At 41.9% G+C, this 17,523-nt stretch overlaps 1 protein-coding gene across 2 annotated transcripts in view; it reads right to left on the bottom strand.

The window, feature by feature from the left end:
* The window catches only part of gtpbp3 (GTP binding protein 3, mitochondrial), a 31,084-nt gene extending 13,762 nt beyond the window's left edge, over positions 1–17,322 (bottom strand). The window contains exons 1-5 of one of the 2 annotated variants that reach the window (XM_036978782.1): positions 16,937–17,322; positions 9,759–10,021; positions 9,515–9,601; positions 5,510–5,712; positions 3,348–3,420 (exon numbers count right to left, since the gene is read on the bottom strand). In XM_036978782.1, the coding sequence (XP_036834677.1) occupies positions 3,348–3,420; positions 5,510–5,712; positions 9,515–9,601; positions 9,759–10,021; positions 16,937–16,995 (685 nt within the window). In that variant the 5' untranslated portion in view covers positions 16,996–17,322. The remainder of the gene's footprint in view (positions 1–3,347; positions 3,421–5,509; positions 5,713–9,514; positions 9,602–9,758; positions 10,022–16,936) is intronic. The other variant, XM_036978783.1, reaches the window with a different exon arrangement.
* Positions 17,323–17,523: the final 201 nt, after the last annotated feature.

The following is a 17,523-nucleotide window of genomic DNA, read 5'->3' as shown; positions in this document are numbered from 1 at the left end:
ATGGTAGTAGTAGTAATGATGATGATGGTAGTTGTAGTAGTAATGATGATGGTAGTTGTAGTAATGATGATGATGGTAGTTGTAGTAGTAATGATGATGGTAGTTGTAGTAATGATGATGATGGTAGTTGTAGTAGTGATGATGATGGTAGTTGTAGTAATGATGATGATGGTAGTTGTAGTAGTGATGATGATGGTAGTTGTAGTAATGATGATGATGGTAGTTGTAGTAGTGATGATGATGGTAGTTGTAGTAATAATGACGATGGTAGTTGTAGTAATGATGATGATGGTAGTTGTAGTAGTGATGATGGTGGTAGTTGTAGTAATGATGATGATGGTAGTTGTAGTAGTGATGATGATGGTAGTTGTAGTGATGATGATGATGGTAGTTGTAGTAGTAATGATGATGGTAGTTGTAGTAGTAATGATGATGGTAGTTGTAGTAGTAATGATGATGGTAGTTGTAGTAGTGATGATGATGGTAGTTGTAGTAATGATGATGATGGTAGTTGTAGTAGTGATGATGATGGTAGTTGTAGTAGTGATGATGATGGTAGTTGTAGTAGTGATGATGATGGTAGTTGTAGTAGTGATGATGATGGTAGTTGTAGTAGTGATGATGATGGTAGTTGTAGTAGTGATGATGATGGTAGTTGTAGTAGTGATGATGATGGTAGTTGTAGTAATGATGATGATGGTAGTTGTAGTAGTGATGATGATGGTAGTTGTAGTAGTGATGATGATGGTAGTTGTAGTAGTGATGATGATGGTAGTTGTAGTAGTGATGATGATGGTAGTTGTAGTAGTAATGATGATGGTAGTTGTAGTAATGATGATGATGGTAGTTGTAGTAATGATGATGATGGTAGTTGTAGTAATGATGATGATGGTAGTTGTAGTAGTAATGATGGTAGTTGTAGTAATAATGATTATGGAAGTTGTAGTAATGATGATGGTAGTTGTCGTAGTAATGATGATGGTAGTTGTAGTAATGATGATGATGGTAGTTGTAGTAATGATGATGATGGTAGTTGTAGTAATGATGGTAGTTGTAGTAGTAATGATTATGGAAGTTGTAGTAATGATGATGGTAGTTGTCGTAGTAATGATGATGGTAGTTGTAGTAATGATGATAATGGTAGTTGTAGTAATGATGATGATGGTAGTTGTAGTAATGATGATGATGGTAGTTGTAGTAATGATGGTAGTTGTCGTAGTAATGATGATGGTAGTTGTAGTAATGATGATGATGGTAGTTGTAGTAATGATGGTAGTTGTAGTAATGATGGTAGTTGTAGTAATGATGATGATGGTAGTTGTAGTAATGATGATGATGGTAGTTGTAGTAGTGATGATGATGGTAGTTGTAGTAATGATGATGATGGTAGTTGTAGTAATGATGATGATGGTAGTTGTAGTAATGATGATGATGGTAGTTGTAGTAATGATGATGATGGTAGTAGTAGTAATGATGATGGTAGTAGTAGTAATGATGATGATGGTAGTTGTAGTAGTAATGATGATGGTAGTTGTAGTAATGATGATGATGGTAGTTGTAGTAGTGATGATGATGGTAGTTGTAGTAATGATGATGATGGTAGTTGTAGTAGTAATGATGATGGTAGTTGTAGTAATGATGATGATGGTAGTTGTAGTAATGATGATGATGGTAGTTGTAGTAATGATGATGATGGTAGTAGTAGTAATGATGATGGTAGTAGTAGTAATGATGATGATGGTAGTTGTAGTAGTAATGATGATGGTAGTTGTAGTAATGATGATGATGGTAGTTGTAGTAGTAATGATGATGGTAGTTGTAGTAATGATGATGATGGTAGTTGTAGTAGTGATGATGATGGTAGTTGTAGTAATGATGATGATGGTAGTTGTAGTAGTGATGATGATGGTAGTTGTAGTAATGATGATGATGGTAGTTGTAGTAGTGATGATGATGGTAGTTGTAGTAATAATGACGATGGTAGTTGTAGTAATGATGATGATGGTAGTTGTAGTAGTGATGATGGTGATGGTAGTTGTAGTAATGATGATGATGGTAGTTGTAGTCGTGATGATGATGGTAGTTGTAGTGATGATGATGATGGTAGTTGTAGTAGTAATGATGATGGTAGTTGTAGTAGTAATGATGATGGTAGTTGTAGTAGTAATGATGATGGTAGTTGTAGTAGTGATGATGATGGTAGTTGTAGTAATGATGATGATGGTAGTTGTAGTAGTGATGATGATGGTAGTTGTAGTAGTGATGATGATGGTAGTTGTAGTAGTGATGATGATGGTAGTTGTAGTAGTGATGATGATGGTAGTTGTAGTAGTGATGATGATGGTAGTTGTAGTAGTGATGATGATGGTAGTTGTAGTAGTGATGATGATGGTAGTTGTAGTAGTGATGATGATGGTAGTTGTAGTAGTGATGATGATGGTAGTTGTAGTAGTAATGATGATGGTAGTTGTAGTAGTAATGATGATGGTAGTTGTAGTAATGATGATGATGGTAGTTGTAGTAGTAATGATGATGGTAGTTGTAGTAATGATGATGATGGTAGTTGTAGTAGTAATGATGATGATGGTAGTTGTAGTAGTGATGTAATGGTGAAGATGATGCAGTATAAGTTAGTTATAGTTTCATTTTCCATGTTTAGCTTTTTATATTTATTACATTTCTACTATTGACTGTTACCATTTTATTGTTATTTTTTAAATGTAATTTTGTATTATTATTTACTACCATTTTATATTATTATTTGTTATTCTTAATAATTTTATAACCATGTATATTGTATACATTGTTGCTTTGGCAATATTGACAATGTTTTTCATGCCAATAAAGCAGCTTGAATTTGAATTTGACAGAGAGAGAGGTGGTAGAGAGAGAGAGAGACAAAGGCAGAGAGAGAGGTGGTAGAGAGAAAGCGACAGAGACAGAGAGTGAGAGAGAGGTGGTAGAGAGACAGAGAGAGAGGGAGGCAGTGAGAGAGACAGAGAGAGAGAGGTGGGAGAGAGACAGACAGAAAGGTGGTAGAGAGAGAGCGACAGAGAGAGAGAGGGATGGTAGAGAGAGCAGGTTTGTAGCTGCTGACAGTGTATTCCTGTGTTGGACAGCCTGAGAGGCCAGGCTTTGAAGACAAGATGAATGCCTGCAGTGTCCCTGTGGCCCCTTCTCCCCACTTCCTCCAAGGAGACAGTCTTTTCAGCACTTTGATGCATATCTCCTCTCAATGACGCTAGCTCTCCCTCTCCGCAGATACAAACAGGAAAGCCATGCCAACTCCCCCTGGAAAACTCACTTCCGTAATTGTTATTTTGTTCCAGAGAAGGGGGAGTACCCACCTTGATTTAACACCCCGTCCTCGATGAGCTCATCTTCACTGAAGTCTATGAAGGCTTCCACGTGAGCCAAACACTGAAACAACAAACAGACAGATGTTGAGCGAGAGAGACAACAATATATGCGGTCCTCTCTATATTAATTCCTTTGGCAATGATTTAAGTTTCTCTGTCGTGACTGTCTTCTAGGTCAGAGGGATAGACTAAAACATCTCAGTAGACTAAATCATCTCAGTAGACTAAAACATCTCAGTGGACTAAATAATCTCAGTGGACTAAATTATCTCAGTGGACTAAAACATCTCAGTAAACTAAAACATCTCAGTAGACTAAAACATCTCAGTGGACTAAATCATCTCAGTAGACTAAAACATCTCAGTGGACTAAAACATCTCAGTAGACTAAAACATCTCAGTAGACTAAAACATCTCAGTGGACTAAAACATCTCAGTAGACTAAAACATCTCAGTGGACTAAATCATCTCAGTAAACTAAATCATCTCAGTGGACTAAATCATCTCAGTGGACTAAAACATCTCAGTAGACTAAATCATCTCAGTAGACTAAATCATCTCAGTAGACTAAAACATCTCAGTAGACTAAATCATCTCAGTAGACTAAATCATCTCAGTAGACTAAATCATCTCAGTAGACTAAATCATCTCAGTAGACTAAATAATCTCAGTGGACTAAATTATCTCAGTGGACTAAATCATCTCAGTAAACTAAAACATCTCAGTAGACTAAATCATCTCAGTAGACTAAATCATCTCAGTAGACTAAATCATCTCAGTAGACTAAATCATCTCAGTAGACTAAATAATCTCAGTGGACTAAATTATCTCAGTGGACTAAATCATCTCAGTAAACTAAAACATCTCAGTAGACTAAATCATCTCAGTAGACTAAATCATCTCAGTAGACTAAAACATCTCAGTAGACTAAAACATCTCAGTAGACTAAATCATCTCAGTGGACTAAAACATCTCAGTAGACTAAATCATCTCAGTGGACTAAAACATCTCAGTAGACTAAATCATCTCAGTGGACTAAAACATCTCAGTAGACTAAATCATCTCAGTAGACTAAATCATCTCAGTGGACTAAATCATCTCAGTAGACTAAATAATCTCAGTGGACTAAATTATCTCAGTGGACTAAATCATCTCAGTAAACTAAAACATCTCAGTAGACTAAATCATCTCAGTAGACTAAAACATCTCAGTAGACTAAAACATCTCAGTGGACTAAATCATCTCAGTAGACTAAATCATCTCAGTAGACTAAATCATCTCAGTAGACTAAAACATCTCAGTGGACTAAATCATCTCAGTGGACTAAATCATCTCAGTAGACTAAACAAAGCATCCTCTCCTTGTCTCCCTTCCTGTGCCATGACAGAAGTAAACAGGTGAAGGCATCATCGCTACTGAAATGCACCCTAAAGATCTGAGTGTTTATTGACACATGGAATGATTGACAGTTCAATAGGCCCACTAGGAGAGGAAACATCAGCCGACTGCAGGTTCCCTCCATCCACACATTGTACCAGAGAAACAATAGCAAAACAATAGCAGCATTGTCTGCATGCCGATCTAGGGAAAGGGTGAAACTACAGTAGGTAGATTCCAAACATACTATTTTGACAAATAGAGATTGGATTTTGTTAGGCTGCTGACGGTTTTCCTCAGGAAGGCCAAAATTAGGCTCTTTTCTGTAGCACTCCTCTCAGGAGAGGTGGCGAAGCGTTGATACCCAGGTCTGGTGCCAAGGTAGAGATCACACGATACACTCCGGGTAGAAGCTGCCCATGGGCACAGATCTAGGATCAGCTGGTTCCTGATCCCTGATCTCTCATCCCTGCTGTCAGACAACTACAGTATAGACAAGACACTCTCTGGACATCACACTTAATCAGACCACTATAACAATTGCCTGGAGGCGACTCGAAGCCAAATGGCAACCACGCCAACTCAAACAGCTCACCCTAGACTTCTAAAGTCTCCACAAAGGCCAGAATCCTAACTTTGAGATCTGTGTGTTTTTTATGCCACACCGCTAAACAACTGCCTGGCTAGCTTAGAGAACAACATGTTGGGTGAAGCCGATCCAGGCTAGGTAACCATCCACGTATTTTCTCTTTCTCTGGGGAACCTACTACCTACCCGTTTGAGCCTGTAACTCCAGTCCTGGTAGAGGCGGCCCAGCTCCCCATCCATCTGCCTGAGGGCCTGCCTCCTCTGGGCCTCAGTTTCAGCGTGGATCAGGTCCCCCAGGCCCTCCACCTCCGTCAAGCCCAGTTTCCCTGCGTGGAAGGCCCTCCGCGTGAACTCCCCTGCCTCCGCAGGCCTCACACCCTCCAGGCTTCCTGCATAACACACATCGCACAGCAAGACAGAGAAAACAGGGTCAAAGTCAGGGTTAATTAGTAACACACACACAGCAAGACAGATAATTACTCAAACAGGGTCAAAGCCAGGGTTAATTAGTTACACACACACAGCAAGACAAAGACAACACTTAGGTCACTAATAAGGTTCCCTATCGTTCACAAGCCAAGGTTACTAAGGTTCACTAAGGCAATGTACACTACCGTTCAACAGTTTGGGGTCACTTAGAAATGTCCTTGTTTTTTAAAGAGAAGCACATTTTTTTGTCCATTAAAATAACATCAAATTGATCAGAAACACAGTGTAGACATTGTTAATGTTGTAAGTGACTACTGTAGCTGGAAACGGCTGATTTTTTAAATGGAATATCTACATAGGCGTACAGAGACCCATTATCAGCAACCATCACTCCTGTGTTCCAATGGCATGTTGTGTTAGCTAATCCAAGTTTATCATTTTAAAAGGCTAATTGATCATTAGAAAACCCTTTTGCAATTACATTAGCACAGCTGAAAACTGTTATTCTGATTAAAGAAGCAATAAAACTGGCCTTCTTTAGACTAGTTGAGTATCTCAAAACAGCCAGAAACAAAGAACTTTCTTCTGAAACTCGTCAGTCTATTCTGGTTCTGAGAAATGAAGGCTCTTCCGTGCGATAAATTGCCAAGAAACTGAAGATCTCGTACAACGCTGTGTACTACTCCCTTCACAGAACAGCGCAAACTGGCTCTAACCAGAATAGAAAGAGGAGTGGGAGGCCCCGGTGCACAACTGAGCAAGAGGACAAGTGCATTAGAGTGTCTAGTTTGAGAAACAGACGCCTCACAAGTCCTCAACTGGCAGCTTCATTAAATAGTACCGTAAAACACCAGTCTCAACGTCAACAGTGAAGAGGATGCTGGCCTTCTAGGCAGAGTTACAAAGAAAAAGCCATATCTCAGACTGGCCAATAAAAAGAAAATATTAAGATGAGCAAAAGAACACAGACACTGGACAGAGGAACTCTGCCTAGACGGCCAGCATCCCGGAGTCACCTCTTCACTGTTGGCGTTGAGACTGGTGTTTTGCGGGTACAATTTAATGAAGCTGCCAGTTGAGGACTTGTGAGGCGTCTCAAAATAAGCATACAACGATTAAAACACCTGGTTTTCTGATCAATCTTTCAAATGAAACGTACATGGTCTAATCAGCGTTCCAGCGGTGTATTTGATCTGCACATGTCTTAGCACCAGCCGAGCGATCCGCCCTCTTTAGCGCGAGTGAAGTGAGTTTGGAACACCTGAATTTATGCGTCTTAGAAGTAGTGTTCACGTACAAACTGAATTTATCTGAACTCAGATCTGCTTCCCAAAAATAACACGGTCACTGTGTTAGAACGTTTATTTTGATTGGCGATTTTCTGTATTTATCAGAGTACCATCGGGTAGCCTGATTTCTGTATTTATCAGAGTACCATCGGGTAGCCTGATTTCTGTATTTATCAGAGTACCATCGGGTAGCCTGATTTCTGTATTTATCAGAGTACCATCGGGTAGCCTGATTTCTGCATTTATCAGAGTACCATCGGGTAGCCTGATTTCTGCATTTATCAGTGTATCATCGGGTAGCCTGATTTCTGTATATATCAGAGTACCATCGGGTAGCCTGATTTCTGCATTTATCAGAGTACCATCGGGTAGCCTGATTTCTGCATTTATCAGAGTACCATCGGGTAGCCTGATTTCTGTATTTATCAGAGTACCATCGGGTAGCCTGATTTCTGCATTTATCAGAGTACCATCGGGTAGCCTGATTTCTGTATTTATCAGAGTACCATCGGGTAGCCTGATTTCTGTATTTATCAGAGTACCATCGGGTAGCCTGATTTCTGTATTTATCAGAGTACCATCGGGTAGCCTGATTTCTGTATTCATCAGAGTGCCATCAGGTAGCCTGATTTCTGCATTTATCAGAGTACCATCAGGTAGCCTGATTTCTGTATTCATCAGAGTACCATCGGGTAGCCTGATTTCTGCATTTATCAGAGTACCATCGGGTAGCCTGATTTCTGTATTTATCAGAGTACCATCGGGTAGCCTGATTTCTGTATTTATCAGAGTACCATCGGGTAGCCTGATTTCTGCATTTATCAGAGTGCCATCGGGTAGCCTGATTTCTGTATTCATCAGAGTACCATCGGGTAGCCTGATTTCTGCATTTATCAGAGTACCATCGGGTAGCCTGATTTCTGCATTTATCAGAGTACCATCGGGTAGCCTGATTTCTGCATTTATCAGAGTACCATCGGGTAGCCTGATTTCTTAATTTATCAGAGTACCATCGGGTAGCCTGATTTCTGCATTTATCAGAGTACCATCGGGTAGCCTGATTTCTGCATTTATCAGAGTACCATCAGGTAGCCTGATTTCTGCATTTATCAGAGTACCATCGGGTAGCCTGATTTCTGTATTTATCAGAGTACCATCGGGTAGCCTGATTTCTGCATTTATCAGAGTACCATCGGGTAGCCTGATTTCTGCATTTATCAGAGTGCCATCAGCATTATTAGGGAAATCATTCTTCTTGCAGAGTATGTAAAAGTTTTAATCAAACTATTATATTCATCTGATTATCCACATTTAACACATTATTGTTTGCATGTGACCGTACTCGGTGTGTATTTGTAGACGTATTTAATGTTATGTGTCCGCTGGCTGACTGGTCTCTTGTCTTCCTGAGAAATACACACACTACCAGAAAGAGACAAACCCCCTAACCGGCTCTAGGCTCATGAAGGCATAGGGTCAGAGGTTCAGAGTTGAAGGGTCATTCTGGGGTCACTGTGAGTTGCAAAAACAACACTGGCAATGAGGTAAGGTGTTTTTGTTAGAACCTTTGCAGAACTTAATTTATTGGTTGTCAATGTGGTGGCCTGATTCTTACATGCTCTGCAAAGGCATTACATCAACCAGAGACAGTTGACTGTTGCCAGTTGTACTACTACAGCATTAGTAAATAAGAACAATGCTGATAACTACAGGAGATAGCAGGATTACACAATCATCAGCTTTATGTATTTTGTTGTTGACTGGCTGTTCTGAGAAGATGCAAATCTGAGACACTGCACCGTTTACATTCATTTATATAACACTGCCCCCTAGCAGCCAAACATGAACATTGCAAGGACGCTGACAACAGTTCTGCATTGCTCTCAAGTTCAAGGAAAGTGTTTGCAGGAAGGAAACAACGCAGACACCCAGATGGAACAGCTACAAGAACACTTATCTCCTCTAGGCTCTAGCCTAGTACTACATACATATATATATATATATATATATACACACACTATCGTTCAAAAGTTTGGGGTCACTTAGAAATGTCCTTTAAACTAACATCAAATTGATCACAAATACAGTGTAGACATTGTTAATGTTGTAAATGACTATTGTAGTTCTTTATAAAACATCTACATAGGTGTACAGAGACCCATTATCAGCAACCATCACTCCTGTGTTCCAATGGCACGTTGTGTTAGCTAATCCAAGTTTATCATTTTAAAAAGGCGAATTGATCGCTAGAAAACCCTTTCGCATCATCATCTTAGCACAGCTCAAAAACTGTTGTTTAAAGAAGCAATAAAACTGTCCTTCTTTAGACTAGTTGAGTATCTGGAGCATCAGCAGATACTCTGTACTCTCTGGACATCACACTCAATCAGACCACTCATATCTCTCTACAAATGACTTGTGTTCTAACCTAGTTCCATATCTCTTATCTCTCATCATATGACTGTGTGTTTACCTAGAGCTTGTAAGACAGCTGTGATGACTGCAGGACCTCCGTGAATATGAAACTCTGCACTGTCTTCCCCTGTGAAGCTGTGGGGACCTGACAAGAAAGCACAACAACAGTCACAACAACATTGGATAAGACAAACAAGAACAGCTACTATGAGATGCTTATAAACATTTTTTTTTTTTAAATCAAGATGCATTGTGGGTTTATCCAATAATAACTGTGTGATGTCCTCTAGGACCGATCTGACCTTTGAACCAGAGGACCAGTCCTCGGTCCAGCAGCTCTTTGGACTGGGGGTCAGTGATCCTCCGTAGCAGGGCGGTACGAGGAGGGGGTAGAGCCTGGGTCAGACCTGCCATGTTTCTCAGGACCATGGAGGAGGCAGGACCACTGACACGGACCACCGCCACACCACACCTGCCGTGGCCTGACGACAGGGCAAATATGGTCTCAGCATCACATACCGCTCTGGTCGGGATACACAGGCCCCTCGCTGATGGAGATGCTCTGCTGAAGACATTTATACAATTGTCAAGCGACTGGGTGCTTGAAAAGTGCGATATATATATATACACTGAACAAAAGATATAAAACACTATATGGAACTATTTCTAAGATCTTCATAAATTACAGTTCATGTAAGGAAATCAGTCATTAGGCCCTAATCTATGGATTTCACATGACTGGGAATACAGATATGCATCTGTTGGTCACAGATACCTTCCAAAACAGTAGGGGCGTGGATCAGAAAACCAGTCAGTATCTGGTGTGACCATTTGCCTCATGCAGCGCAACACATCTCCTTCGCATAGAGTTGATCAGGCTGTCGATCGTGGACTCGGACACCGATTTCTCAGAAACTTGGTGTACAGCATCTCAAGACCAAGATCTTCAGAAGCAGTTGATATCGTAAACATCATGGCCGCTGTGAGCCAATAAAGTTGAGTGAGGTCGGGCCTGAGGGAAGGCCCTGATGGAAGGCCATGAGGGAAGGTCCTGAGGGAAGGCCCTGAGGGAAGGCCCTGAGGGAAGGCCATGAGGGAAAGCCCTGAGGGAAGGCCATGAGGGAAGGCCCTGAGGGAAGACCATGAAGAAAGGCCCTGAGGGAAGACCCTGAGGGAAGGCCATGAGGGAAGGCCCTGAGGGAAGGCCCTGAGGGAAGGCCCTGAGGGAAGGCCATGAGGGAAGGCCCTGAGGGAAGGCCAAGAAGGAAGGCCCTGAGGGAAGACCCTGAGGGAAGGCCATGAGGGAAGGCCCTGAGGGAAGGCCATGAGGGAAGGCCCTGAGGGAAGGCCATGAGGGAAGGCCCTGAGGGAAGGCCATGAGGGAAGGCCCTGAGGGAAGGCTCTGAGGGAAGACCATGAGGGAAGGCCTTGAGGGAAGGCCATGAGGGAAGACCCTGCTGGCCATGCATCTCAATTCTCTACAATGTTTCCTGAAGTCTGCACTGGTCCACTACCCACATGGATTCAAAAGTATTCGATTGGTGAGAACACCAGAGATGAAGTCAGGACCAGAATCCTTTAAATCCAGATCAAGAGTTTTTAAGACCCAGACTAAGGACCAGTGGATCGAGACCATGACCTGACCAAGACCAGTTTGGGTAAAGATAGTATAGTACAGCACAGTTCAGTACAGTCTAGTATAGCACAGTATAGTTCAGTACACTAGTCTAGTATAGCACAGTATAGTTCAGTACAGTACAGTCTAGTATAGTACTGTATAGTTCAGTACAGTCTAGTATAGTACAGTATAGTTCTGTACAGTACAGTCTAGTATAGTACATTACAGTAAAGTACAGTACAATACAGTAGATTCAGTACAGTGAAGGACAGTGTATTACACTAGAATTATGTTCAGTACATTACAACACAGTACAGTTCAGTACATTAAAACACATTATAGTTCAGCACATGACAGTACATTACAGTTCAGTACATTACAGTACAGTTCAATCAATCAATCAAATGTATTTATAAAGCCCTTCTTACATCAGCTGATGTCATAAAGTGCTGTACAGAAACCCAGCCTAAAATCCCAAACGGCAAGCAATGCAGGTGTAGATGCACGGTGGCTACGAGACAGGAGAAATACACCAGATATAACAGACTGACCCTAGCCCCCCGACACATAAACTATTGCAGCATAAATACTGGAGGCTGAGACAGGAGGGGTTGGGAGGCATTGTGGCCACGTCCGACAATATCCACGGACAGGGCCAAACAGCCCCCAACCACCAACCTGAGACAAGGCCGAGTATAGCCCACGAAGATCTACCCCACTGCACGAACCCGAAGGGTTAGCCCATGAAGATCAACCCACTCAAGTGACGCACCCCTCCTAGGGACGGCATGGAAGAGCACCAGTAAGCCAGTGACTCAGCCCCCGTAATAGGGTTTGAGGCAGAGAATCCCAGTGGAGAGAGGGGAATCGGCCAGGCAGAGACAGCAAGGGCGGTTCGTTGCTCCAGTGCCTTTCCGTTCACCTTCACACTCCTGGGCCAGACTACACTCAATCATAGGATCGACCGAAGAGATGAGTCTTCAGTAAAGACTTAAAGGTCGAGACAGAGTCTACGTCTCTCACATGGATAGGCAGACCATTCCATAAAAATTGAGCTCTATAGGAGAAAGCCTATTGCGTACGTGTAGGTATGTACGGCAGGACCAAATCGAAGAGATAGGTAGGAGCAAGCCCATGTAATGCTTTGTAGGTTAGCAGTAAAACCTTGAAATCAGAGGGAGGCTAGCACTGGAGTAATAGGATTTTGGTTCTAGTCAGGATTCTAGCAGCCGTATTTAGCACTAACTGAAGTTTATTTAGTGCTTTATCTGGGTAGTCAGAAAGTAGAGCACTGCAGTAATCTAACCTAGAAGTGACAAAACATGGATACATTTTTCTGCATTATGTTTGGACAGAAAGTTTCTGATTTTTGCAATGTTACGTAGATGGAAAAAAGCTGTCCTTGAAAAAGTGATATGTTGATATGTTGATATGTTCGTCAAAAGAGAGATCAGGGTCCAGAGTAACGCCGAGGTCCTTCAGTTTTATTTGAGACGACCATCAAGATTAATTGTTAGATTCAACAGAAGATCTCTTTGTTTCTTGGGACATAGAACTAGCATCTCTGTTTTGTCCGAGTTTAAAAGTAGAAAGTTTGCAGCCATCCACTTCCATATGTCGGAAGCACAGGCTTCCAGGAAGGGCAATTTTGGAGCTTCACCAAGTTTCATCGAAATGTACAGCTGTGTGTCATCCACATAGCAGTGAAAGTTAACATTATGTTTCCGAATGACATCACCAAGAGGTAAAATATATAGTGAAAACAATAGTGGTCCTAAAACGGAGCCTTGAGGAACACCAACATTTACAGTTGATTTGTCAGAGGACAAACTGATATTGTTCCGACAGATAAGATCTAAACCAGGCCAGAACTTGTCCTTGTAGTCCAATCTCTCCAAAAGAATGTAGTGATCGATGGTATCAAAAGCAGCACTAAGGTCTAGGAGCACGAGGACAGATGCAGAGCCTCGGTCTGACGCATTAAAAGGTTATTTACCACCTTCACAAGTGCAGTCTCAGTGCTATGATGGGGTCTAAAACCAGACCGAAGCGTTTCGTATACATTGTATGTTTACAGGAAGCAGTGAGTTGCTGCGCAACAGCTTTTCCATTTTTTATTGAGTTTGGTACACATTCGGTGGATAGGTTTATTATGTTCAACATAGGAGGGCCAAGCACAGGAAGCAGCTCTTTCAGTAGTTTAGTTGGAATAAGGTCCGGTATGGAGTATGAAGGTTTAGAGGCCTTGACTATTTTCATCAATGTGTCAAGAGATAGAGTACTAAAAAAACCTGAGTGTCTCCCTTGATCTTAGTGTTTTGCAGACTCAGTACAACTGAGCGGACTCCTCTTTACGCAGATGTAAAGAGGAGTCCGTAATTTGCTTTCTAATGATCATGATCTTTTCCTCAAAGAAGTTCATGAATTTATCACTGCTGAAGTGAAAGCCATCCTCTCTTGGGGAATGATGCTTTTTAGTTAGATTTGTGACAGTATCAAAATTACATTGAGGATTGTTCTTATTTTCCTCAATTAAGTTGAAAAATAGGATGATCGAGCAGCAGTGAGGGCTCTTCGATACTGCACGGTACTGTCTTTCCAAGCTCGTCGGAAGACTTCCAGTTTGGTGGAGCAGCAGTGAGGGCTCTTCGATACTGCACAGTACTGTCTTTCCAAGCTCGTCGGAAGACTTTCAGTTTGGTGTAGCACCATTTCCGTTCAAATTTTCTAGAAGCTTGCTTCAGGGCTCGGGTATTTTCTGTATACCAGGGAGCTAGTTTCTTATGACAAATGTTTTTAGGGGTGCGACTGAATCTAGGGATTTACGCAAGGTTAAATTGAGTTCCTAAATTAGGTGGTTAACTGATTTTTGTCTGACGTCCTTCGGTAGGTGGAGGGAGTCTGGAAGGGCATCTAGGAATCTTTGGGTTGTCCAAGAATTTATAGCACGGCGTTTGATGATCCTCGGTTGGGGTCTGAGCAGATTATTTGTTGAGACTGCAAACGTAATAAAATGGTGGTCCGATAGTCCAGGATTATGAGGAAAAACATTAAGATTCACAACATTTATTCCACGGGACTAAACAAGGTCCAGAGTATGACTGTGGCAGTGAGTAGGTCAGGAGACATGTTGGACAAAACCCACTGAGTCGATGATGGCTCCGAAAGCCTTTTGGAGTGGGTCTGTGGACTTTTCCATGTGAATATTAAAGTTACCAAACATTTTAATACTATCTGCCATGAATAAAAGATCCGATAGGAATTCAGGGAAATCAGTGAGGAACGCTGTATACGGCCCAGGAGGCCTGTATGTAAACAGTAGCTATAAAAAGTGATTGAGTAGACTGCATAGTTTATGACTAAAAGCTCAAAAGATTAAAGGTTTCAGTCAGGCCAATCATATCAAGGATATGATCAGTTCATTGACTATAACTTCCTTGGAAGTGAGGGATCTAACACTAAGTAGTCCTATTTTGAGATATGAGATATCACAATCTCTTTCAATAATGACAGGAATGGAGGAGGTCTTTACTCCAGTGAGATTGCTAAGGCAAACACCGCCATGTTTAGTTTTGCCCAACCTAGATCGAGGCACAGACACGGTCTCAATGGGGATAGCTGAGCTGACTACACTGACTGTGCTAGTGGCAGACTCCACTAAGATGGCCTGCACCCTCTCACTGTGGAGCTAGGTGAGTTAGAGCCCTGTCTATGTTCGTAGATAAGATGAGAGCACCCCTCTAGCTAGGATGGAGTCCGTCACTCCTCAGCAGGCCAGGCTTGGTCCTGTTTGTGGGTGAGTCCCAGAAAGAGGGCCAATTATCTACAAATGCTATCTTTTGGCAGGAGCAGAAAACAGTTTTCAACCAGCGATTGAGAAGTGAGACTCTGCTGTAGAGCTCATCACTCCCCCTAACTGGGAGGGGACCAGAGACAATTACTAATCCTAATGTTTTGTCCACTCAGCGTATTTGTGCTATTGGAGGGTTTGGAGACCTTGCAGGCTATGCATGTCACTACTCTGCACTTTTTCCCTGAAGTGTGCAGTTGTCCACTACCCACATGGTGGTTCTCTGTAGCTCAGTTGTCCACTACCCACATGGTGGTTCTCTGTAGCTCAGTTGGTAGAGCATGGCGCTGGCAAAATAGTGTAAAGAACTTGTATCCATGCATGACTAAGTTGCTTTGGATGAAAGCGACCTGCTAAATGGAATGTTATATGATTTGTGAAACACTGGAACCTGCAATTCATCCACATACAGTGCATTCTGAAAGTATTCAGACCCCTTGACTTTTTCCACATTTTGTTACGTTACAGCCTTATTTTGAAATGGATTCAATTGTCCCCCACCAACCTAAAAAAAAAATCACATTTACATAAGTATTCAGACACTTTCTTCAATACTTTGTCGAAGCACCTGTGGCAAGGATTACAGCCTTGAGTCTTCTTGGGTATGACGCTACAAGCTTGGCACACCTGTATTTGAGGAGTTTCTACCATTCTTCTCTCAAGCTCTGTCAGGTTGGATGGGGAGCATTGCTGCACAGCTATTTTCAGGTCTCTCCAGAGATGTTGCTACACAGCTATTTTCAGGTCTTTCCAGAGATGGTCAATCGGGTTCAAGTCCGAGCTCTGGCTGGGCCACTCAGAGACTTGTCCCGAAGCCACTCCTGAGATGTCTTGGCTGTGTGCATAGGGTCATTGCCCTGTTGGAAGGTGAACCTTCACCCCAGTCTGAGGTCCTGATGGTACACCCATCTCCACAGAGGAAGTCTAGAGTTTTGTGAAAGAGACCATCGGGTTCTTGGTCACCTCCCTGACCAAGGCCCTTTTCCCCCAATTGCTCAGTTTGGCCGGGCGGCCAGCTCTAGGAAGAGTCTTGGTGGTTCCAAACTTCTTCCATTTAATGAATGATGGAGGCCACTGAGTTCTTAGGGACCTTCAACGCTGCAGACATTGTTTTGTACCCTTCCCCAATTCCGTGCCTTGTCACAATCCTGTCTCGGCGCTCTACGGACAATTCCTTCAACATCACGGCTTGGTTTTTGCTCTGACATGCACTGTCAACTGTAGGACCTTATATAGACAGGTGTGTGCCCCTTTCCAAATCATGTCCAATCAATTGAATTTACCACAGGTGGACTCCAATCAAGTTGTAGAAATAGCTCAAAGATGACCAATGGAAACAGGAAGCACCTGAGCTCAATTTCAAGTCTCATAGCAAAGGGTCTGAATACTTATGCAAGTAAGTATACATTTTTAATACATTTGCTAAAATGTATATATTTTTTTTACTTTGTCATTATGGGGTATTGTGTGTAGATTGCTGAAGATTATTTTTTATTTAATCAATTTCAGAATTAGGCTGTAACGTAACAAAATGTAGAAAAAGTAAAGGGGTCTGAATACTTTCAGAAGGCACTGTATGCTCTTCCATAGTGTTCAACCATGAGGTGAGCATGGCTCAGAGGGCTAGTGCCTTAGTCTTGTAATACATACCAGCCCAAGGTTAACCCTCACCCCTGCAGCTTTGACAGACATACCTGGACAGGGAGGGGTGTTGTACCAGAAACACATTTTATGACTTGTAAAATAAGGCATAATATTTGAGCTAGTGAAAAGAGGACAAAAAAAAGGCTTGGACCCCAGGTCATCGCTGCTTGCAACTATATTTATTATTATTGCTCATTTTAAGACCGGGAAGACACGTCAGATCATGGGACTGTTATATGGCTGGGTAACAAAATGTGGGTTATCGATTTGTTAAGGGATATATTGGTTATAAAACGGTAGAAGTATGGTTATGATCAGGATACATTTAATTGAAATAAAAGCAACTAGCTCAGAGAGTTTTGACTAACCTGAATGTCTTGAGGGTGTGAATAGCGCTTCTCCACAATCCCCAAGAGCATGGCAACATTATGATTCAAAGCAAATCACAACAAATGTTGCATAGCTGATAGGTTCTGCCCATTGTATGTAGATAGATAGCTAGGTTATGTGTAGACCCTATTCTCGGTAGAAGCTATAACAACTACAGCTGTCCATGTGAAATGTTACCATCGTTTGTTACCAATGTTACCATCAAAAGGCGAATCTCACGTGAGATTCACTCAAGGCAAACGTTCTGGTGGTGACTGAAATACTTGAATATGGAAGTTAGATAACGCAGAGTTGTAGTTACTATCTATCGGTGACATTCAGCGCACAAACTCCCATCGCCTGTCTCCATGCTTCTTTCTTTCCGTTTCCAAAAAGACGAAAGCGTGTTAATACTACGGATGGTTTGTATTGGTCTGGAGTCCTCAATCTCGTAAGAGATGCATGGATGTAACTGGTCCAACCACCGTCAATCAAGAATATGCCCTCCTTTTTTGTGCTATCAAAATGGGTCCGTGCTGCTACTGCAGCGACATCATGTGCGCAATTTTGCATTCTGTTGATTTTG

The sequence above is a fragment of the Oncorhynchus mykiss genome, chromosome 5 (genome assembly GCF_013265735.2).
Source record: "Oncorhynchus mykiss isolate Arlee chromosome 5, USDA_OmykA_1.1, whole genome shotgun sequence".
Classification (NCBI taxonomy): domain Eukaryota; kingdom Metazoa; phylum Chordata; class Actinopteri; order Salmoniformes; family Salmonidae; genus Oncorhynchus; species Oncorhynchus mykiss.
Note: the sequence above shows the minus strand (reverse complement) of the source record. Positions and strands in the feature narration are given on the sequence as shown.